Source organism: Pantherophis guttatus, chromosome 5 (assembly GCF_059756535.1).
Source record: "Pantherophis guttatus breed Tessera chromosome 5, ASM5975653v1, whole genome shotgun sequence".
Taxonomy (NCBI): domain Eukaryota; kingdom Metazoa; phylum Chordata; class Lepidosauria; order Squamata; family Colubridae; genus Pantherophis; species Pantherophis guttatus.
The window spans coordinates 3,695,944-3,718,402 of record NC_142067.1 but is presented as its reverse complement, the minus strand read 5'-3'; the positions used below and the strand labels follow the sequence as shown (position 1 = coordinate 3,718,402).

General features: G+C 45.7%; 1 protein-coding gene across 4 annotated transcripts in view; it reads right to left on the bottom strand.

Moving 5' to 3' along the window:
* Positions 1-2,830: 2,830 nt before the first annotated feature.
* The window catches only part of LOC117656834 (glycerophosphodiester phosphodiesterase 2), a 130,212-nt gene continuing 110,583 nt past the window's right edge, over positions 2,831-22,459 (bottom strand). The window contains exons 13-18 of one of the 4 annotated variants that reach the window (XM_060682739.2): positions 20,188-20,335; positions 16,734-16,816; positions 14,488-14,502; positions 7,380-7,492; positions 5,099-5,157; positions 3,301-3,426 (exon numbers count right to left, since the gene is read on the bottom strand). In XM_060682739.2, coding sequence (XP_060538722.1) covers positions 5,144-5,157; positions 7,380-7,492; positions 14,488-14,502; positions 16,734-16,816; positions 20,188-20,335 — 373 coding nt within the window. In that variant the 3' untranslated portion in view covers positions 3,301-3,426; positions 5,099-5,143. Of the gene's footprint in view, positions 3,427-5,098; positions 5,158-7,379; positions 7,493-14,487; positions 14,503-16,733; positions 16,817-20,187; positions 20,336-22,459 lie in introns of all 4 variants that reach the window. The other 3 variants (XM_060682737.2, XM_087895738.1, XM_060682738.2) reach the window with 3 other exon arrangements.

The following is a 22,459-nucleotide window of genomic DNA, read 5'->3' as shown; positions in this document are numbered from 1 at the left end:
TGTATTAAAATATACAAAAGGATGAAGGCTATTGCTTAGCGCATTGTAAGCCGCCCTGAGGCTCCGGAGAAGGGCGGCATAAAATAAAATTAAAAACAAACAAACAAAAAAAAAAAACAGCAGAGAGCAGGACAAGAAGCAACGAATGGAAACTCACCAAGGAGAGAAGCAACCTAGAACTAAGGAGGAATTTTCTCCTAGTGAGAAAAATTAATCAGTGGAACAACTTGCCACCAGAAGTTGTGGGTGCTCCAACATTGGAGGTTTTAAAGAAGAGATTGGACAACCGTTTGCCTGAAATGGTATAAGGCAGGGGTATCAAACTCGTAGCATCACGGTGGGGTCACATGATGTTTCGGGACTTTCCCCCCCCCCCACTTTGCTAAACTGGGTGGGGGGCCAGCTTTGCTGCCTGAGGAACTCTGGGAGTTGAAGTCCACAAGTCTTAAAGTTGCCAAGGTTGGAGACCCCTGCTATACGGTGTTGCTGTTTGGGCCGCTGTCAGACTACGATGCTATCTCAAAATTAAATGAATTTCCAAACTGCCAATCTTTAAGGAAATCTTTTCTTTAATTGAGCACGGCCACCGGATCATGACTCCGCCCGGACAAGACTGACCTTTTGCCCCCCAATCCCTCCCTTTCCGATCCCCAAATCTCTGCTTCTCATTGGCTATTTTCCAAGTCCTTCTTCAGACTTCTTTTCTCGTCATTTCCCAGGAATGTGCCCCCTCCCCTCATTTCCACGACAACCCGACTTCAAAGGGATTTAGCAGGCAAAAGTTTCAGAGTTTATCTCTCGCTCTCCTCTGCTCTCTATGCCAGCGTTGAAACCCTGACAGCCGCATTGTGTGTCTTGGAGTACGTACACACATTTTTGCAATCCGTAATTCAATGCAGAGACAATTTTGGCCCTTCCTGAGTGACCAGCGCATTAAACAACCGGCACCAACTTCTTCCCTGTATCTGAAGCGGGAAAATGATGGGTCTTTTACCCTTTTGGAGAAAAAAAATATATTATTTTTCTTCTTTGACTTTGACGTGCCACCTAGCAAGTTCCCCATCCTTCCCCCTCTCCCCCAATCCTCAGTCCTCCGGCTGTGCGTCCACAGGTGGTCCTCGACTTATGACCACAATGGAGTCCACAATTTCGGTTGCTGAGCGAGATTCAGGTGACCGTGGAGATGCTGCAAAGGTTGTTAAGTGTGAAAAATGATCCCAAGTCACTTTTTTTTCCAATGCCCTTGTAACTTTGGACGGTCACTAAATGAACTGTTGTTAATTCGAGGACTACCTGTATAGCTAGTCCTTGAGTTATGACCACAGTAGAGCCCAAAATTTCTGTGGGCTAAGCGAGACATTTGCCAAGGGAATTTTGCCCCATTTTGCAATCTTTCTTGCCACTGTTGTTAAGTGAACCACTGCAGTTGTCAAGTTTGCAACACGGTTGTTAAGTGAATCTGGCTTCCCCGTTGACTTTACTTGTTTGAAGGTTGTCAAAGGGGGATCACCTGACCCAGGGACATGCAACCGTCATAAGTACGAGTCAGTTGCCAAGCGTCTGGAGTTTGATCACATGCCTATTGGGATTCTGCAATGGTCGTAAGTGTGAAAAACGGTCGTAAGTCACTTTTTTCAGTGCCGTTGTAACTTGGGACGGTTGGTAAATGAACTATTGTTAAGTCGGGGACTATCTTTGTCTAGTGGAGGTTTGATTGTGTGGCTACCATTTCGATTTTTCACACACAACACACAACGCCACTTCCTGACATCATCAATAGTCAATAAACAATGCAAGTTTCCAACTGCAATTTTGGATTAAAATATACAGGTAGTCCTCGATTTACGACCACACTTGAGACCCAAATATCTGTTAAGTGAGTTTCACCTCATTTTACGACCTTTCTCGCCACTGTCGTCAAGTGAGTTATTCCAGTTGTTAGGTTAATAACACGGTTGTTGTGGTCCACCAGAAGCCTGTGGAGCTGGCAGCGGAGTCCGACAGCGAGGAGGCTGGGGAGGACCATGGGCCAGTCCTGGAGGCTGGGGGAGGCCCGGACGAGGGCTCTGCGTCGGAGGCAGAGATGGGGCCAGGGCCATCGGGGAGCGATGCGCAGACTCCGGAGCCTCCAGAGTCGGACAGTAGAGAGGCAGAGGAACAGGAGGAGCCTGTTCCTAGTGCACGTATGAGAAGAGCTGCCAGAAGGCAAGAGCAGCTAAAGCAAAAGGGACAACTCAGGAGTAAGGCCAGGAGATGATCGGCCCTTCCCTTCTGGCTGTAGTTATTTCTTCGGTTCCTGAACTGTTGCCAAGAAAAGCCTTTGGCAGGTTGCCCAATTATCCCAAGGTCAGAGATAAACTGAAGAATGGCGTTTTGAGGACTTTGCTTTCATTTCCTTTAGAATACGCTGAGAATGAGTTAATTCTCAGCTGTTTTTAATAAAATCTGTTTGTTTTTTTGGGAACTGTTTGTATTTAATATCAACTACGTGGGCCTGGGTCACAACATTAAGCGAATCCGGCTTTCCCCATTGACTTTGCTCATCACGAGGTCGCCAGAAAGTGTGACTCCGGGACCGCTGCAACCGTCATCCATACGAGTCCGGTTGCCAATTCTGATCGCCCCGGTGCTGCTGTAACTTCCAACGGTCACTAAACGAATGGTTGTAAGTCGAGGACTGCCTAGTAAATTGTCCCAATCGTTTTCAGCCTCCCGCCTGCGTGCCTCCTCTGACGTGGATGCTCTACACAAGCTGCTTATGTGAAACCTTTCCCCCTCCACCCCCCCCCCCGAAATACACATAAATGAAGACACAGGCACAATGTGAGGGTTTTTCACAACATACATTTTTAAATAAAGTCGGCTAGCAATTGCTGTCCCAAGGAAAGGAGTTGAGGAGTTGTGGGGGGGGGGTTGGGGGTTATGGGGAGGGTCCTTCTCTGCTGAACCTGGCCAGCATCTCAGCTCGTGGTCCAGCCAGGGGGGTTGGGGGAAGAGTCCCCATGCCAATGGCTCACCTGCCTCTGACTTATGGGCCGGTTCCCGCTGCCCACGGCGGGCAGGAAAAGGATCACAAAAAAAGGGGGACAAACTTTACAAAATAATTATAATTATAACAATAATAATAATAATAATAATAAAGAAACCCAGCCCAGCTTCAGTTTCCAGAGAGGCTCCAGGCCGCCCACACAAAGTTTTTTTTTTTTTTTTTTGCTTTAGGAGTTTCGACAAAAGGAGCACAGACTCCCCCCCGCGGGGAGTCATGGAGACCCCCCCCCCGGATCTTGCCCACTGCCCTCCCCTCCCTCCGTCAGTTAATCCGTAGCTTCCCTTCCCGGTGGTCAATGGGAGTGACGACCTCGTTGGCGTAGCCGTTTTCCGAACACAAGGAGAATCCGTCCGTCGCCTCGAGGCCGCTGTTGATTTCTGAAAAGGTGGGAAAAGGGAGCCAGGAAGTGGCATCAATCAACAAGCGGGAGGAAATAGGCGAGTCCGAAATCAAAACAGGAGGGAAAAGTGTGGGATGCTGGGATTACAGGGATCAGTACTGGCGGTTCTGCACCGACACCAGAGAGGGCAAGGAGCAAGAACGGCAGACGGATTTCAAGTGTAGCTACCATAGTCCTCAATTTAGAGGGAGGGAGGAGAGGGGAAGAGAGAAGAGTAAGGGGAGAAGGAGATGGGAGGGGAGGAAAGAAGAGGAGAGGGAGGGGGAGAGGGGAGGAAGGAGAGGAGATGAAAAGGAGGGGAAGGAAAGGTAGGAGAGAGGAGGTTAGGGAGGGGGAGAAAAGGAGGAGGGGAGGAGGGGAGGGGGAAAGAAAGGGGAGAGGAGGAAAGGGGGGAGAGGGGAAGGGAGGGAAGGGGAGGGAGAAGGAGAGGAAAGGGAGAAGGAGAGGAGAGGGAGGGGTGGAAAGGGAGGAGAGGAGAGGGAGAAGAAGGTGAAAGGGAGAAGGAGGGGAGGGGAGAAGAGGGAGAAGGAGAGGGAGGGAAGGGAAAGGGAGAGACAGGTAAAAAGGAGGAGAGGGAAAGGGAGAAGGAGAGGAGAGGAAAGGGAGAAGGAAAGGAGAGGGAGGGGAGGCAAGGTAGGAGAGGGGAGGTTAGGGAGGGGGAGAAAAGGAGAAGGGGAGGAGGGGAGGGGAGGGAGAAAGAAAGGGGACGGGAGGAAAGGGAGGAGAGGGGAAGGGAGGGAAGGGGAGGGAGAAGGAGAGGAGAGGGAGGGGAGGAAAGGGCGGAGAGGAGAGGGAGAAGGAGATGAAAGGGAGAAGGAGGGGGAGCGAAGGAGGGGGAGGGGAGGAGAGGGAGGAGAAGGGGAGTCAGGGAAGGGAGAAGGAGAGGAGATGAAAGGGAGAAGGAGAAGAGGGAGGGGAGGAAAGGGAGGAGAGGGGAAGGGAGGGAAGGGGAGGGAGAAGGAGATGAAAGGGAGAAGGAGAAGAGGGAGGGGAGGAGAGGGAGAAGGAGAGGGAAGGGAAAGGGAGAGAAAGGTGAAAAGGAGGAGGAGGGAAGGGAAAGGGGGAAGGAGAAGAAGGAGAGGAGAGAGGAGGGGAGGAAAGGGAGGAGGGGAAGGGAGGAGGAGAGGAAATGGAGAAGGAGCAGATGGAGAGGAGAGGGAGGGGAAGAGAAGGGAGGAGAAGGAGAAGGGGAGGGAAAGGGAGAAGGAGAGGCTCCCATTTCAAAGTCCCAGCAGCCCAGCCATCTGAAGGACCTTCAGGGTCGGGATGGGTTCCAAGCCGAGAGCGAGACCCCCTGACCCAAAGCCCCTTTATCGGGAACCACCGGGACTTTCCCTGCGTGCCCAAGGCCTCTCCCTCGGGCGTGCCAACACAGCCACACGAGGTTGTGGGAATCCCTCTGAGATCCGTCCGCCCCTTTTGCTCCCGCCTCCCAGAGGAAGAGCGAAGTGGACGGCCGCTCCGATCCAGATCAAAGGTGCAACACCGGAATCGGGGAAGGAACCGGGATGGAGGAAAAGCGTGAAGGTTAGTGCCAACTTCCCCAAGTGATAAAAGCAAGCCACGATGCCCCCTGGCCCCTTCCTGTTGCCCCCCCCCTCCGTCACCGTGCTGCTGTGGTTAATGCCAGCCTTTGAAAGCACACTTACGCTCCAGGCTGAAGGAAACCCCCAATTCTGGGAGCCTGGCGCCCTCTAGAGGCTAGAACCTGCAAGACATTGTTCAAAGCACAAGTTGGCTGATGAAAAGGAGAATTTTTATAGCTCGGGGTTGACGTTTGAGGGGTCCTCGGTGCTCTCTTTGTGGGGTTTCCTTGCCGACGTTTCATTACCCAATTTAAGACTAGTTCAGCACTGATGATGTTCCCTAGTTGGGTAATGAAATGTCTGCAAGAAACTGAGCCTGAGTGGCGTAGGAGGCTAATGCCTCCTACTAAGGCAGCATTTAATATCCAGCTGCCTGCAATTACTGCGAGTTCAATTCTCACCAGGCTCAAGGTCGACTCAGCCTTCCATCCTTTCTAAGGTAGGTGAAATGAGGACCCAGTTTGTGGGGGCAATAAGCTGACTTTGTATAAATATACAAAAGGATGAAGGCTATTGCTTAAAGCATTGTAAGCCGCCCTGAGTCTCCGGAGAAGGGCGGCATATAAATCAAAATAAAATAAAAATAAATAAATAAACAACCAACTTCAGTGATCGCCAAGGACCTCGCAATTTGGCTGTTTCTCACGGTTTCTTTTCTGGGAAAATCCCACACCCAGGATTCGAATACAGCGCCGTCAAAACAACCGACAGGTGAATTGCATTAAGAGGAATTTGTTTTTTTGCTTCGCTTTTATTGATTGGGGAAATCATTTCTTAATCCGCTCGTCCCTTACGAGATGTTAGGCGGCGGAACGAGATGCCACCTGAACTGGCGAGTTTTTCTGGAGTTGAAGTTTTCCGAGTGAGGAGGGGAAGGTCATCTCTCCAGGATGTCAGTTCCTTTTTGAACAAGGGGCTGAACTAGATGACCTCTTAGGTCCCTTCCGATCTACTGTGATCTACAGCTGGCTAGAGACAGAGGACAGTTAGAGCCCAACTTGGATGGGGAGTGGGAGGCTGAATTGGAATTCCCCCCCCCCAGAAATCTTAATTTGGAAAATTACTTTTTTCTAAATTAAAATTTTAACTTAATTTTCTTAATAAAGAAAAGATTCCTTATTGAGAAAGGTCCCCAGAGGCCATCTAGTCCAACCCCCCCCTGCCCAATACAGAAATGCCAGTTAAAGCATCCAGACAGGCAGCTGTTCACCAAAATATACAACGTAGATAAACTCACTTTCTCTCTTTGGCTGACTTCTTTATGAAATTATAATCGGCATTTTTTTTTTTAGAAGCAATAAAGTTCAACTCTATTGTTGGAAAAACTGTGGATTTTTTTTCCCTCCCCCCCCCAAAACATTCCTTTTGAATTTTCCCTAAACTCGAAATGCCAAAATTGAAACAAACCCTTGTTTCATCCTCTTTCTAGAAAGTGCCTTCATTTATAAAATAAAATAAAAACAAATTACAGGGGGTCCTTGACTTACGACCACAATGGGGGTCTGGGAAATGTGTCGTTAAGTGATGCAGTTGTTAAGCGAGACATGACTTGTGATCTTCCCCTTCAGGCATCCCCGCTGATTTTGCTAGTCTGGGAAGATCCCCAAGGGAGGTTAACGTGACCCCAGGTTGATGTGATAATATTTGATGGCTGCCAAATTGTGACAAAATCACAAGCCTGTGTCTGCAGGGAAACTGCGGCAGTCGTTCAGTGTGAAGACCGGATGTAAGTCTCATTTTTTTTCAGGGCTGTCTTAACTGAACGGTCGTTAAGCGAGGACCACCTGTAATTTTAAAAAGCACGCTTGTCGCGCAAGCAGTTCACTAAACCCGACAAGCAGGGTGGATAAAAATCAATGATTTTTTTTAAAACAAAATCAAAAAAATCAGATTTTTTTAATTTAAATCAGATTTTTTTTATTTAAATCGGATTTTTTTTTATTTTTATCGAATTTATTTTAATAAAAAACTTTGGGGGTAAAAATCTATCATAAGATAGTTTTCTATTTAAGATACATAAATAATTTAGTTTATTCAGCATGAAATGGAGCTTAGTTCTGTAGCAGGAGGCTGTATATTCTGCAACGCTGGGACTATCGGTGAGTCAACAGTGGGTCAAAGGAGTAGCAGAGATGACAGTTGCTCTTTAACAATTATGATTTAAATCGAGTTGATTTAAATCAAGCCTTTTTACCAGTGATTTAAATCGTGATTTAAATCGTGATTTAAATCGACTCGATTTAAATCAAATCCACCCTGCCGACAAGTAAACACGGAAACACACGGAATTAAACGACACCAAAAAAAAAAAAAATCAGATTGCAAAAGCGCCCTCAGCTCTTACCGGAAAATATGAGTTTTTCCTTCATGATGTTGACTTCGCGGCTGGACCGCCGGACGGCAGCGCTGAGCATGATCTGCTCCGGGTTGTAGGTGCGAATGCTACCGAAGCGCCACCTGGGAGCAGAAGCGGAAAACGGAAAGGTTCTCGTTTGAAGAGGATCTTACTGGATCGGGGAATGGCAGGCCCGCCCAAGGAGCGACCCACCGCACCCGTGTTATTTTTTTTTTTTTTAACACCACACACCACACAAATGGCCAACTGCCGTCTTGACTGTTTTGAGCCTTTGTGGACAGCTCTGGGAAGCCTGCCCTCTGCCCCCTTCTCGATTGGCAAGCAACGCCTCTCTGCCCCTTGCAAGGAAGGGGCAAAGGTTTTAAAACCAGGAGCCGGTTTTCCAAGCTAGGAAAACAAGGCTGGGCTGCTGGCGGTTCGGGCGAACCTCTAGCTATGATTCTGTGCAGTTTGGAGAATTCCCAAATCCCACTCCTGGCTGGCCCCGCCCACCCTGCCCCTCCCCTCCCAGGAGTCCCCACGTGGCCCGTTTTGGATGCAGGCAAGTGCAGGGTGCACGTGGAGGGCAAAAAACGGGCCTACCGGAAGTTCAGGACAGCCTCCGGAGCCTCCCGGAGGCTCAAGAAAAACCTCCCGGAGCCCGGGGAGGGCAAAAACGCCCCCCTCCCACTGTGGAGGCCAACTAGGCCACACCCACCATGGCCACACCCACCCAGCAAAAGGAGCCTTGGTAGTACAGTGGTCTAAGGCACCCTGTTATTAAGACCAGCTGCCTGCAATTACTGCAGGTTCGAATCTCGCCAAGGCTCAAGGTTGACTCAGCCTTCCATCCTTTCTAAGGTAGGTAAATTGAGGACCCAGTTTGTGGGGGCAATAAACTGACTTTGTATAAATATACAAAAGAATGAAGGCTATTGCTTAGCGCATTGTAAGCCGCCCTGAGTCTCCGGAGAAGGGCGGCATATAAATCAAATTTTAAAAAAAAAACCAGGCAGAGAACTCCTTGCTAAAAATTTTGAAGCCCACCCTTGTAGGAAAATAATTCCTCCTCCAGAAGGGCCTGGAGAGGCACGCTTGGGAATAAAATGGTGCAAAAGGACATATTCAGTCCTCCATCTTTTCTCCATTTTGGAAGCGGGATTCAGGGGGACCGCTGCGGCTCCCCTTTTTTAGTCGCTCAAAGGGAAATCCACTTCTGCTATGCCTTGTTCTAGAACAGGGGATCTAAACTCCCAGAATTCTCCCAGTCTCCAAACTTGGCCACTGTAAGATTTGTGACTTCAACTCCCAGAATTCCCCAGTTTTCAAACTTAGCCACTTTAAGACTTGTGGACTCTGGGCCAATCACCAGGAGACCGTGAGTTCTAGTCTTGCCTTAGGCATGAAAGCTGGCTGGGTGACTTTGAGCCAGTCCCTCTCTCTCCCTTCAACCCACCTCATAGGGTGGTTGTTGCAGGGGGGAAAAAGGAGAAGGAAGGAGGGTTGGATATGTTCGCTGCTTTGAGTTGCTTGGTAATAAAGGCGGGATATAAATCTAATATGTAAATAAAATAAACAACATTATCCTTACGGTATTACTACTGCTAATCCTGCCTTTCAAATACTACTGTGATTAAGATACTGCATTCTACTGCAATGCCACTACTCAGAATAAATATTATCCTGCTGTGATGGGCAGCCATATTCTTTTTTTTTTTTTTTTTGAATAAAATAAATGTTTGAAATGCTTCAGGTTGGAAAAACTCGAGTTCCAATCTACCCTGAGCCTTGCACACTCCCAATCTCCCAATCCCAGCCTATCTTGCAGGGTTTGCAATAGGGTAAAACTGGGGGAGGAAATGTTATGTTTGCTGTTCCGAGTTTTGGAGAAAGGACAGGACAGAATAATTGTCTGGGTAAATGATGATTTAAAGCTGACAAGCCACTGTATGGCTGTGGACTGAGTCAGCAGAGTTATTGCCCCTTTAAGACTGAGGATGAGTCAGCAGGGTTATTGCCCCTTTAAGAAGCTGTCTATATAAGGGAGGCCATTAGAGGGCCCCTCTCTCTCTCTCTCTGCATTGTAGTTCTCTGTGTAAAGAGTTGAAGATTGCTTGCTTGCCTGGTATGTGCCTACCACATATATGTCTGTATATAGAAGTCTTGTATATAAACACTGTTTGTAATGACAAAACCACTGTGTCCCAGTGGTGAGATCCAATTTTTTTTACTACTGGTTCTGTGGGCATGGCTTGGTGGGCGCAGCAGGGGAAGGATACTGCAAAACCTCCATTCCCACCCCACTCCTGGGGGAAGGATATTGCAAAATCTCCATTCCCACCCCACTCCGGGGTCAGCCAAAAGTGGTATTTGCCGGTTCTCCGAACGGCTCAAAAGTTCTGCTACCGGTTCTCCAGAACCTGTCCGAACCTGCTGGATTTCACCCCTGCTGTGTCCTGCATTTTGCTCCTAGGTTGTCTCAAAATAGCAGTCACGCTGTAAACACTCTTGACAATGATGAATAAAAGGCCAGGGATCCCAAAACTCTCCTTGCCCCCGAGGGCCCTAAAGATGAGACACCCACACTACAAAGAAACCAAGAAATAAAAACATGCAGGAAAACCTAACACAAAACACAAGAGATGCCGCATACACAAAGGGGGACTTGTGGGTGATGCAATCACGTAACACACAGTCGGTGGGCCAAAAATCCAGATTTAAAGAGGAAAAAACGTGGTTTGAAGTGTACAAGGCGCCCCATGGGCATCAGGGATCACCTGTCTGCCTTCGCACAACGGCAGCCGCTTTTAAGGTGTCGCTGGTGAGTTGGGGGGGTACATGCAGGCGCCCCCTCCAAATATTCCCCGTCCCCCTCAAATCTGGATCATTGATACACAGAGCCTATCTGCCCTATCTGGGTTACTTATTAAATCGATCCATGTTACCCATCTTGTATAGGTAGTCCTCGATTTACAACAGTTTTGTTTAGTGACTGTTCCAGGTTGCAACGGCGCTGAAAAAAGTGACTTGTGACCAGTTTTTGCATGTATGACTGTTGCAGCCTCTCAATGGTCACATGATCAAACTTCAGAGGCTTGACAACTGGCATGTATTTATGATGGTTGCAATGTCCCGGGATCATGTGATCCCCATTTAAAACTTTCAGACAAGCAAAGTCAATGGGGAAGTCAGATTCATTTAACAACAAGGGGCAAGAAAGGTTGTAAAATGGAGCAAAACTCACTGAACAATTGTCTTGCTTAGCAATAAAAGTTTTGGGCTCAATTGTGGTTGTAAGTCGAGGACTACCTATAACTGGGGCTACCTTGGGCCCCAAGTGAACACCGATGTCCTATTAGCCTGCATCAAAAGTTTTGATAATAGAATAGGGAAAACAGGACTGTTGTTTCACCATATATATAACCGTCCCTCTCTCATTAAAAAAACCCTCCCTTTTAATCCCTTATTTCGGGGTAGAATCAGGGCGACTGGTGGATTCTAAACTCCATTAGGACTTTAAAATCAAAAGTAATCCCAAAATTAAGAACTGTGGTATGGAAGTGATAATTCTCCCTTCCACCCCAATGTTGCTGGACTGTGGCTTTGATTACATCTCCTCTGCGGTGAAGAAAACAAGCAAATAACACCCCACCCCCCAAAAAATAAGTCACTGCTCTTTGAAACTGAGAGGGAGAGCTGCTTTTCTACTGACGCCAAGCCCTCCATGCCACTTAAAAGACCATCACTGTAAAATACCCTAGCTCAAAATTCTCTCCGCCCTTCTGTTTATCAACCCTGCCCTGTTTGGCAAAGTCAAAAAAGAAAAGAAAAGAAAAGAAGAAGAGCTGATTTTTGCAAAGATGAAGAAAAGAGAGAAGTGATGCCAGGAACATGGAGAAAGCACAGATGTCCACAGAGGCAGCCTGGATGAGACGGGAGGAAGATGATGGTCTGGGCATATATCTCCCCACCTAACCTTCGGCCTTGGGAAAAAAAAAATAAGGAGGGAGTCAAGATTTCAAGCCACAGTGTGATTACAACCAGTCCGTGTAAAGAAAGGGCAAAAATTGTAGAACAAAAAAATCTCTTATGTTATTATAGGTAGTCCTCAACTTATTTGTTTAGCCACTGTTCACATTTACAACTGTAAAAAGTGAGTTGTAATTGGTCTTCACGTTTAGGACCGGTGCAGCATCCCCATCGTCAGCTGCCGTGATTTGCTTAATAACTGTGGCAAAGAAGGTCATAAAATATGATGCGACTCACTTAGCAGCCACCTTGTTAAGCAATGGAGCTTCTGGTCCTAAACCAAGGACTACTTGTATGTGTATTTTGTTGCGGATGGCTGCAGTCGAGCGTTATCTTCCTCACTCAGCAAAATCCGGTGTCTTGGAGGGATGCACCGGTCTTAGGCTGCTCCTGGATCCAGAAATTCCATCAGCTCAGAAAAAGGCCAAGAATTTCAGGGCAGCAAAGGCCCCTGATCCACAGATGGGCAGCATACAAATTTACTAAATAAATAAATAGTCATATTTTTTAAAATTCTACTCCTATCGATCTTAGCCATTAAAGCCTGTTGGTTGACTTAGGGCCAATCACCAGGAGACAGTGAGTTCTAGTCCTGCCTTAGGCATGAAAATTGGCTGGGTGACTTTGGGCTAATCATCAGGAGGTGAATTCTAGTCCCGCCTTAGCTCTGGAAAAAAAAAATGACTGGGTGACTTTGAGCCAATCACTAGGAGACAGTGAGTTCTAGTCCCACCTTAGTCATGAAAAAAAATGACTGGGTGACTTTGGGCCAATCACTAGGGGGAAATGAGTTCTAGTCCCGCCTTAGCCATGAAAAAAAATGATTGGGTGACTTTGGGCCAATCACTAGGAGACGGTGAGTTCTAGTCCCGCCTTAGCCATGAAAGTCGGCTGGGTGACTTTGGGCCAATCACTAGGAGACGGTGAGTTCTAGTCCCGCCTTAGCCATGAAAGTCGGCTGGGTGACTTTGGGCCAATCACTAGGAGACGGTGAGTTCTAGTCCCGCCTTAGCCATGAAAGTCGGCTGGGTGACTTTGGGCCAATCACTAGGAGACAGTGAGTTCTAGTCCCACCTTACCCATGAAAGTCGGCTGGATGACTTTGGGCCAATCACTAGGAGAAAATGAGTTCTAGTCCCGCCTTAGCCATGAAAAAAAATGATTGGCTGACTTTGGGCCAATCACTAGGAGACGGTGAGTTCTAGTCCTGCCTTAGGCACGAAAATCAGCTGGGTAACTTTGGGCTAATCATCAGGAGGTAAATTCTAGTCCCGCCTTGCCTCTGAAAAAAAAATGACTGGGTGACTTTGGGCCAATCACTAGGAGACGGTGAGTTCTAGTCCCGCTTTAGCCATGAAAAAAAATGACTGGGTGACTTTGGGCCAATCACCAGGAGAAAGTGAGTTCTAGTCCTGCCTTAGGCATGAAAGTCAGCAAGGTGATTTTGGGGCAGCCTCTCTCTCTCTCTCTCTCTCTCTCTCTCTCTCTCTGTCCAACCTACTTCACAGGGTTGTTGTTGCAGGGAAACTAGGAACAGCAAAGGCGCATTGGATATGCTTGCTGCCTTGAGTTCTTTGCAAAAATAATGAAGGCAGGATATAAGTAAAATAATAAAATCAAAAATAAAATTAATTGCCCCGAGCGAAATGAAATTGAACGCATTCAGTCAATTGCCTTTTGTTTTCTGTCTGAAGTTGCAAATCTTGGCTAATCAAGAACGAAGGCTGAGGGATCAACCACACAGGATAGATCCAGGAGAAACCAAGTTGTGGCCCATCTTTGCATGTCGTGTCTCCGAAAGCGAGGTTCACCTTTGCAGCATCAAGACTGAAGGTGTCCTGGGACTATTGGGTTAGGGTTGCTCTCTCCTCCCGGAATTAACTCTTTGCAAGCAGAAAACCTTAGAAAACGAGGATCCTATAGAAGCCTTCCCAAGCCATCCAGTCTCTCTCTTCATTTTTTTAACATTCCCTCTGACTTGTTGTAGAGATTTGCTTCAAAGCGCCCCAATAAATATACGAGACAGCGAGTGCCCTTTCCCAAATATGACCCTGGGAAGTCGTAACCAACCAAGTGGATGCTAGAGGTGGAGAGCTGGTGGGGATGATGGGGCTTGGTGTCCAACCTTAACTGGAGGGCAGCAGCTCTGAAAAAAGCTGGGTGAGATGGACGAAAGAGTTCAACTCGGTGGAAAGCAGAGACCTGATTGCTTCTGCTGTGTGCAGAAAATGCAAATCTTTATGCAATATATAGAAATAGAATAACAGAGTTGGAAGGGACCTTGGAGGTCTTCTAGTCCAACCCCCTGCCCAGGCAGGAAACCCTACACCACTTCAGACAAATGGTTATCCAACCTCTTCTTAAAAATTTCCAGTGTTGGAGCATTCAACATATACAGTTGCAAGAAAAAGCATGTGAACCCCTTGGGATTACGTGGAGTTTTGCATGAATTGGTCATAAAATGTGCTCTGAACTTCATCTAAGTCACAACAATAGAAAAACACAGTCTGCTTAAAATAATACTACACAAACATTAGATGTTGCCATGGTTTAATTGAACATAACATGTAAACATTCACAGTGCAGGGAGGAAAAAGTATGTGAACGATCTGGAGTAATTTTGGACCACTCCTCTTCACAAAATTACTCCAGATCGTTGTGCAGGTCTGATCTGCAACTACAGGAAACGTTTGGTTGAGGTTATTGCTGCCAAAGGGGGGGTCAACCAGTTATTAAGCCCAAAGGTTCACATACTTTTTCCTCCCTGCACTGTGAATGTTTACATGTTATGTTCAATTAAACCATGGCAACATCTAATGTTTGTGTAGTATTATTTTAAGCAGACTGTGTTTTTCTATTGTTGTCACTTAGATGAAGTTCAGAGCACATTTTATGACCAATTCATGCAAAACTCCACGTAATCCCAAGGGGTTCACATGCTTTTTCTTGCAACTGTATATATACATTGGCAACATTGCCTTGCCGTCCCTCCCTATTTCCCGCAACGCTCACAGGGAAGCTAAGGGGTGGATAGGAAAACCCAAACTAGAGATGAAGGTGAAATGAGGGAGGAGGTCCCAACAATTACCTGATTAAGTGATAGCTGTAAAGATGCCGAAATGCAGCAGCAGAAAGAGGGAGAAGAAAGAGGAAAGGACATGCAGAGAAATGTCAGAGCAGTAAGAAAATAACCCAGAAATTCCAACGGGCACCCCCACCCCTATTGGCATTTTCAAGACGGACACCCTAAAGACACCCCAGGATTTTGGAAAGGGTGATTAAAAACTCCTTCCCCCCACCTTCTCTTTATTCCCATTGGGATTGGCTATTTCTGCCATGAATAAAGATCTGTAAATGAAGATTTTTTGGGGGGGTGGGGTCCTTGGTGCTCTCTGGGATCTCTTGTTTTCTTGCAGACTTTTCATGACCCGATTAAGTAACATCATCCATGCCAGAAGAGAATAGAGTTTCCTCTCTGTTTATAAACAAGTGGCTTGCTTGCAGAAAGCAAACCCTGCTCCCTTCTAGCACCATGGGGCCTGGTGGCTCTGCAGATAGAAAGCATTGTGATTAACACCAGCTGTCTGCAATTACTGTAAGTTCGAATCTCGCCAAGGCTCAAGGTCGACTCAGCCTTCCATCCTTTCTAAGGTGGGTAAATTGAGGACCCAGTTTGTGGGGGCAATAAGCTGACTTTGTATAAATATACAAAAAGTATGAAGGCTATTGCTTAGCGCATTGTAAGCCGCCCTGAGTCTCCGGAGAAGGGCGGCATATAAATATTTTTTTTAAAAAAATAGCACTGATGATGTTACCTATTTAGGTCATGAAACGTCTGTAAGAAAACCGCCAAGCTCAGAGAGCACCAAGGACCCCACAGTTCAATCCTGAGCTACGAATATTCTCTACTAAAGAATGTTTTGCTGTGATTTTCTTGGTTTTCAACGTTTTTAACCATTTGTAAACCGTCAGAGTTACTGGCAGTCGAGGGCCATATGCCCAAAATAAATAAAACACATTTGATTAATTAAAAATCAAGAGGCCACTAAAACCACGTGCTTTGAAATTCTGATATTCTTTCCCTGGAATCTTTTAAGATTGAGGGCAAAGTTATTTTTAAGTTTGTTTGAAACAATCGGGAGAATTTCTTTCCCCCTGTATCAATCCCTTTTAATAAATCCTAGGCTTGGGCTATGCAACTGGTGTTTTTTTTCAACCTTGGCAACTTTCAGACGGGTGGACTTCAACTCCCAGAATTCCCCAGCCAGCCATGATGCCACAATCTCTTGTCAAAGTACCTTTTTTTTAAAAAAAACAGATTAACAAAGTTGGAAGGGACCTTGCAAGTCATCTAATCCAACCCCCTGCCCAAGCAGGAGACCTTACCTCTGCCTCTACCTAGGATTGAACTCACAACCTCCTGATTGTGAGGCAAGAGCTCCACCTCTAGGCCTTTAAAAAGGCATGATAATTTTCTCCCGAAGCTCAGGAGCTTACTGATACTTTTATTTAACCCAAATCTGCCCAACATTAAACCAATGGATTTATTTTGCTTTTCTGGCCGTTTGCTGTGTCCTCTCTTTAAAACTGTCTGCAAGTTTTTTCCCCCCCTCTCTTTTCAGCTTCTTTTCTCCAAGTTGTATGTTTTTTTTAAAAAAAGTTTTGTTTTGTACACTGAAGGCGAGAAATTAAGGCGAGAACCTTAAACTTACTTTTCAGCAACTTGGGGAAAAGGGTGAAAAGGCCCACCTTAAGGCATCTGGATCTTGGAAGCAGGACAGAAAAGAATTTGTCCCTGGAAGAGAATATTTGTAGCTCAGGGTTGAATCGTGGGGTCCTTGGTGCTTTCTGAGCTTGGTTGTTTCCTTGCAGACGTTCCATGACCCAACTATGTAACATTATCAGCGTTATAAGTGGGTGGGGTATGTTCTCTGTTTATATAGGAACGACTTATATGAGGGACCCCCAGAAACACCACAACTAGGAACAAGAATACCCTCACCGATAGGGCAAGCCACTTGTCTATAAACAGAGAGCAACACCCACTCCCTTCTACGCTGATGTTGTTACTTACTTGGGTGATAAAACGTCTGTAAGCTCAGAGACCATCAAGCACCCCACAATTTGTAATACTCTACAAATTTATTTATCCCTTGGAAGTGCTAAATCCTTGCGTGGCTGTGAACTGACCAGTTGGGACGAAGTCTGGCCTCTATTTCTACTCCCTGATTGAAATAGGCGATGAAGAATTTTGCTACCACCCCTCAAAGGGGCTCCAGACGTCGCTGGGAAGAAACTAATAATATTACAAAGTCATCAGTAGGTGCTACTTACTTCTGGAAGATGAAAATCCCTACAATTATGACAAAGGAAACAAGGTCGGCCGTTATCCAGATGAGATGGTATTCGTCTGGACGCTGAAAAACAAGTGAAAGAAATTAACAAAAATTAAAGGTTTTTTTTTTAAAAAAACTCCTAAACATGGGGAATGTGAGCAGAGAGGTTGTCAGGTTTAAGCATTAATACCCAGGCCTTTTTCGCTTAAGATATGTGGACTTCAACTCCCAGAATTCCCTAGTCAATATGTCTGAACTTCAACTCCCAGAATTCCCTAGCCAATATATGTGGACTTCAAATCCTAGAATTCCCTAGGCAGCCATACTGGCAGGGGAATTCTGGGAGTTGAAGTCCACACATCTGAAAGTTGCCAAGTTTTAAAGACACTGACGCACATAATAAATCTCTGTGAGAGTCAGGCAAGCTAAAGATTTTAAGATTTTAAGAATTCTGGGAGCTGAAGTCCACAAGTCATGAAAGGGCCATAATTCCCCTTGCTGGCTCAGGGATTCTGGGAGTTGAAGTCCACAGGTCATAAAAGGGCCATCGTTCTCCACCCTGACCTAACAAATCCTGTTCTAACGGTTTAAGTTTATTCGCCTACAGAGAATAACAGAGTTGGAAGGGACCTTGGAGGTCTTCTAGACCAACCCTCTATTCAGGCAGGAGACCCTATACCAGTGATGGCGAACTTTTTTGCCATTGCGTGCCAGGAGAGGGGGCGGGCGGGGGGGGTCGTGCACGCACGTACCCACGCACATGTGCGTGCGACACCCCCCCTCCCCGGTTCCTGGCACATGATGGCCTGGTAGGCCCGTTTTTCTTTCTTACCTGATTCCAGATCCTCTCTATTTATCTGGGAAGGGCGAAAACAGCCTTTCTCACTCTTTCGGAGGCCCTCCAAAGGCCTGAAACAGCCCATTTCCCGACTCCTGGGGGGACAGGAAGTGACATTTTTTGCTGTCCCCAGCCTCCAGAGCCCCTCTAGGAGTCTCTAGGAGCTTCTCTAAGAGTCTCTGGAGGCTGGGGACAGCAAAAAACGTCACTTCCTGTCCCACCGGGAGTCGGGAAATGGGCCCTTTCAGCCTCCGTAGGGCCTCCAAGGGAGTGGGGAAGGCTGTTTTCGCCCTTCCCAGATACACAGAGAGGATCTGGAGCCAGGTAAGAAAGAAAAACGGGCCTTCCCCACCCCACCCCCAGGCCCTCCAGAGGCAGGAAACAGCCTGTTTCCCTACTTCTGGTGGGCCCAGAAGGCCTGAAAATCAGCTGGCCGGCACGCGCATGCGCCCCAGAGCTGAGCTGGCGTGCCCACTAATATGGCTCCGCGTGCCACCTGTGGCACACGTGCCATAGGTTTGCCATCACGGCCCTATACCATTTCAGACAAATGGTTGTCCAATTTTTTCTTTTTTTTAAAAAAAAAAAAGAGTTGAAGAACCCACAACTTCTGGAGAAAGGCCGGGACTGCCAGAAATCCAGATGTGGGTTCAGAGCGGTCAATAGCCAGCAGAGGGCGCTCGATCCCAACAAATCGATAAGTACAGCAGGAAGGCGCTCTTCACGCTGCTAAAAACCATAACCGACAATCCTCAAATTGGTTGGACTCGGCCTTGAAATCCTCAGAAAAGAGGGTCTTCTCTTCCCATTTGGTGATCCAAGTGCAGGTAGTACTCAACTTACGACCACAACAGAGTCCAAAATGTCTGTAGCCAAGCGAGACATTTGTTAAGGGAGTTTTGTCCCATTTTGCAACCTTATTTGCTACAGTCGTTAAGTGAATCACTGCAGTTGTTAAGTTAGTAACCCGGTTGTTAGGTAAGCTGGCTTCCCCATGGGCTTTGGCTTGTCAGAAGGTCGCAAAAGGGGATCACGTAACTCGGCAACCGTCATAAATAGGAGTCAAGTTGCCAAGCGGCTGAATTCTGAGCGTGTGACGGTGGGGATGCTGCAACGGTTGTGAAAAGTGTTGGAAAACGGTCATAAGTCTCTTTGTTCAGTGCCTTGCAACTTTGAACGGTCACTAAACGAATGGTTGTAAGTCAAGGACCTATCTACAACCTATCTGGAACGAGCTCCCCCCAGAGATACGGAGGATCCCGGATCTGCGGACTTTCCGCCGTGCTCTTAAGACCCTCCTATTCCAGCAAGCCGGCCTGGCCTAATTTTCTCCCCTGTTTTAAAATTCTTTTAAATCGAAATTTTAATCTGTTTTAAATTATTGGGGTTTTTAATTGTCCTGGGCTAAATTATTTACTCTGGTTTCAATTATGTTTCTAACTTTTGTATTTATGTATTTTATTTTGTGCCTGTTCACCGCCCTGAGTCCTTCGGGAGTAGGGCGGTATATAAATTTAATAATAATTAAAAAAAAGGACCACCTTTATTCGAGCTTCAGAATAAAAATTAATTTCTAAGGTTTGGAAACTGTGCTTTGACCGATGCACCTTTGGAAAAAAACACCAGCAGTCACAAATGAAATGAAATTGAAATGCCACAAATCCCACAAAAAAGAGGGAGCCCACTTATTTTCCATAGCACCGGAAGGCAGGACAAGAAGCAACGGATGGAAACTAATCAAGGAGAGACGCAACTTAGAACTAAGGAGAAATTTTCTGACAGTGAGAACAATTAACCAGTGGAACTACTTGCCACCAGAAGTTGTGGGTGCTCCATCACTGGAAGTTTTTAAGAAGAGATTGGACAACCATTTGTCTGGAATGGTATAGGGCAGTGAGGGCTAACCTTTTTGCCTTCATGTGCCAAAAACAGGGAGAGCGCCGGGGGGCGGGGTCACGCACGTCCGTGCGCACACCCATAATTCATGTGCCCCGCCCCCTCGCGCATGCCCCCCCCTGTGCTTTCTCCTCTTTTGGCATGGTGAGCCCAGTAGGCCCATTTTTCCCTCTCCCCAGGCTCCAGAGGTTTTCTAGGAGTCTGGGGAGGGCAAAAACTGCCTTCCCCACTCCCCCGGAGGCCGGAAATAGCCCGTTTCCCGACTTCTGGTGGACCCAGAAGGCCAAAAATCAGCTGGCTGGCATACCAGCAAGCCGGCCTAGCCTAAAGGGTTTTTAATGGGTTTTTTTTTAATTTTATAGACTTGGGGTTTTAAATTGGGAGGCCGATTTATTTAATCTCTTTTAACTATCTTAACTTTTGTATTGTATGTATTTTAATTTTGGCTGTTCATTGTCCTGAGTCCCTTTTGGGAGAAGGGCGGTATACAAATTAAATTAATAAAATAAAATAAAATAAATACACATGAGCACTGGAGCTGAGCTAGGGCAATGCTTGTGTGCCCACAGATATGGCTCTGTGTGTCACCTGTGGCACACATGCCATAGGTTCGCCATCACGGGTACAGGGTCTCCTGCTTGGGCAGGGGGTTGGACTAGAAGACCTCGGAGGTCCCTTCCGGCTCTATTCTGAATATATAACATATAAATCCACTTACCATCAGCCAGAGGGGGGAAGGCAGCCGAAGGAGAACTTGCGAGTTGTCGGAGGTGATGGACTCGACCCCCATGCACCAGAGAAGGGAATACAGCCACGGTTCGTTGACGATGTACAAATTGATGCTCAGGTTTGCACTGGCATATTCCCTGTTTGAGGATGGAGGAAGGGAGGAATAGAGAGGGAGGACCAGTTTTAAGAAGCAGCCGGTGGACTAATGAACCTGCGGGGTTAAACTGAGATTTTATTTATTTATTATTTTATTTTATTTTATTTTATTTTATTTTATTTTATTTTATTTTATTTTATTTTATTATTTTATTTTATTATTTTATTATTTTATTTATTATTTTATTTTATTTATTTTATTATTTTATTTTATTTTATTTATTATTTTATTTTATTATTTTATTATTTTATTTTATTTTATTTTATTTTATTTTATTGTATTTTATTATTTTATTTTATTTTATTTTATTTTATTTTATTTTATTTTATTATTTTATTATTTTATTTATTTATTTATTTTATTTTATTTTATTTCTATACCGCCCTTCTCCCGAAGGACTCAGGGCGGTGTACAGCCTGATTAAAAGCACAAAGACAGACAAAAATTAAAAATTATTAAAATTATTAAATATTTGGCTCAATTATAAAACCCCCAAATTTAATTTTTTTTTTAATTTTTAAAATTTAATTTAAAATTTTAAAATTGTCCACTATCCTTGTTTGCTTGCTCACTATCCGTGTTTCAATGCTTTTATAGTAAGTGTTTTTATGGTGTTCTAAGCTGCCCACAGTTGCTTAACAGCGAGAGACAGAAAAGATGTTGAGATTTTAAGAATGAGCGCAGAGAAGAGCAGCAAAGATAGTAAGGGATTCACAGGCTGAAGCGTATGGCGAATGGTTGATGGAGCTAGGTATGTTTAACCCAACTAAGTGGATTAGGGGAGATATGACAATATTTGAGGGGCTGCCCCAAAGAAGAGGGGGTCAACCTATTCTCCAAAGCACCTGAAGGCAGGACAAGAAGCAATGGATGGAAACTAATCAAGGAGAGAAGCAACCTAGAACTAAGGAGAAATTTCCTGACAGTGGGAACAATTAACCAGTTAATATACCAATTAACGGCTTGCCTCCAGAACTTGTGGGTGCTCCAACACTGGAGGTTTTCAAGAAAAGATTGGACAAGCATTTCTCCAATATGGTATAGCATTTTCTGCCTCAGAAGTGGGTTAGACTAGAAGTGTGTCCCCCCACCCACCCCAAAGATTCTTCTTGGATTCTTCCAGCCTGATATTTATGTTATTCTATGCGATAGGCAGCAGGGTAAATGTACCGTATTTTACGGCGTATGAGACGACATTTTAACACATGAAAATCTTCTCAAAAGTCGGGGGTCGTCTTATACGCCGAGTGTCGTTCTCCTGTAACCGGGCAGACCAGCCCGAAAGGCTCTGACGAGCCTTAAATGGCTCTGGCGATCCAAGCCCTGACGATCTGCTAATCAGGCAACTCCGCTAGGATCGCCAGAGCCATGGAGAAGGAAAAAAGTTTTCCCCCTCCAGCTTGCTTACCTTAGCTGCTAGTCGCAACGCTTGCCTTGCTTCACTTGCCTGCAATCCATTCCATCAGCAAGCCACTCCCTGCCTGCAATCAAGCAGGCAGGGAGTTGTGGACTTCAACTCCCAGAATTCCTCAGCCAGCAAAACAAAGCTGGCTGAGGAATTCTGGGAGTTGAAGTCTACGAGTTTTAAAGTTGCCAAGGTTGGAGACCCCTGTTCTATTGGGTAAGTTTTTTTTCCCCTTTGGGAGCTTTAAAAAAAAATAGTTAATTGGGTTTTTTTTTAGTTGTTCTTTTTTAGACCTGGCCATTTAAAGTTTAGGAAGCTTTAAATTTAACTTTCATATAAAAATAAAAATAAAATAAAATAAAATAATATTTGTGCAGCTTTCTGAGATTTAGTGTGTTTTTGCAGTGTTTCACTCTAACTACACAAACACACAAAATCTCACAAAGCTGTATGTGGAATTTTGTGTGTGTAAAGTGTGAAAGTTGTTCTTTTGGGGCTTTTTGTGGCTGTGTGAGGTTCCTGCTTGTTGCAGGGGCCATTTTGGGTCTAGCACAGCTGCTTTTACATTGTGGGTGAGCCAGTTGATGTTTTTTAATTTTTATTTGGTGTGCGTTGGAAGAGGGGCAGTCTTATACGGCGAGTATAGCCCAAACCCTATATTTTAACAGGAAAATTCGGGGGTCGTCTTATATGCCCAGT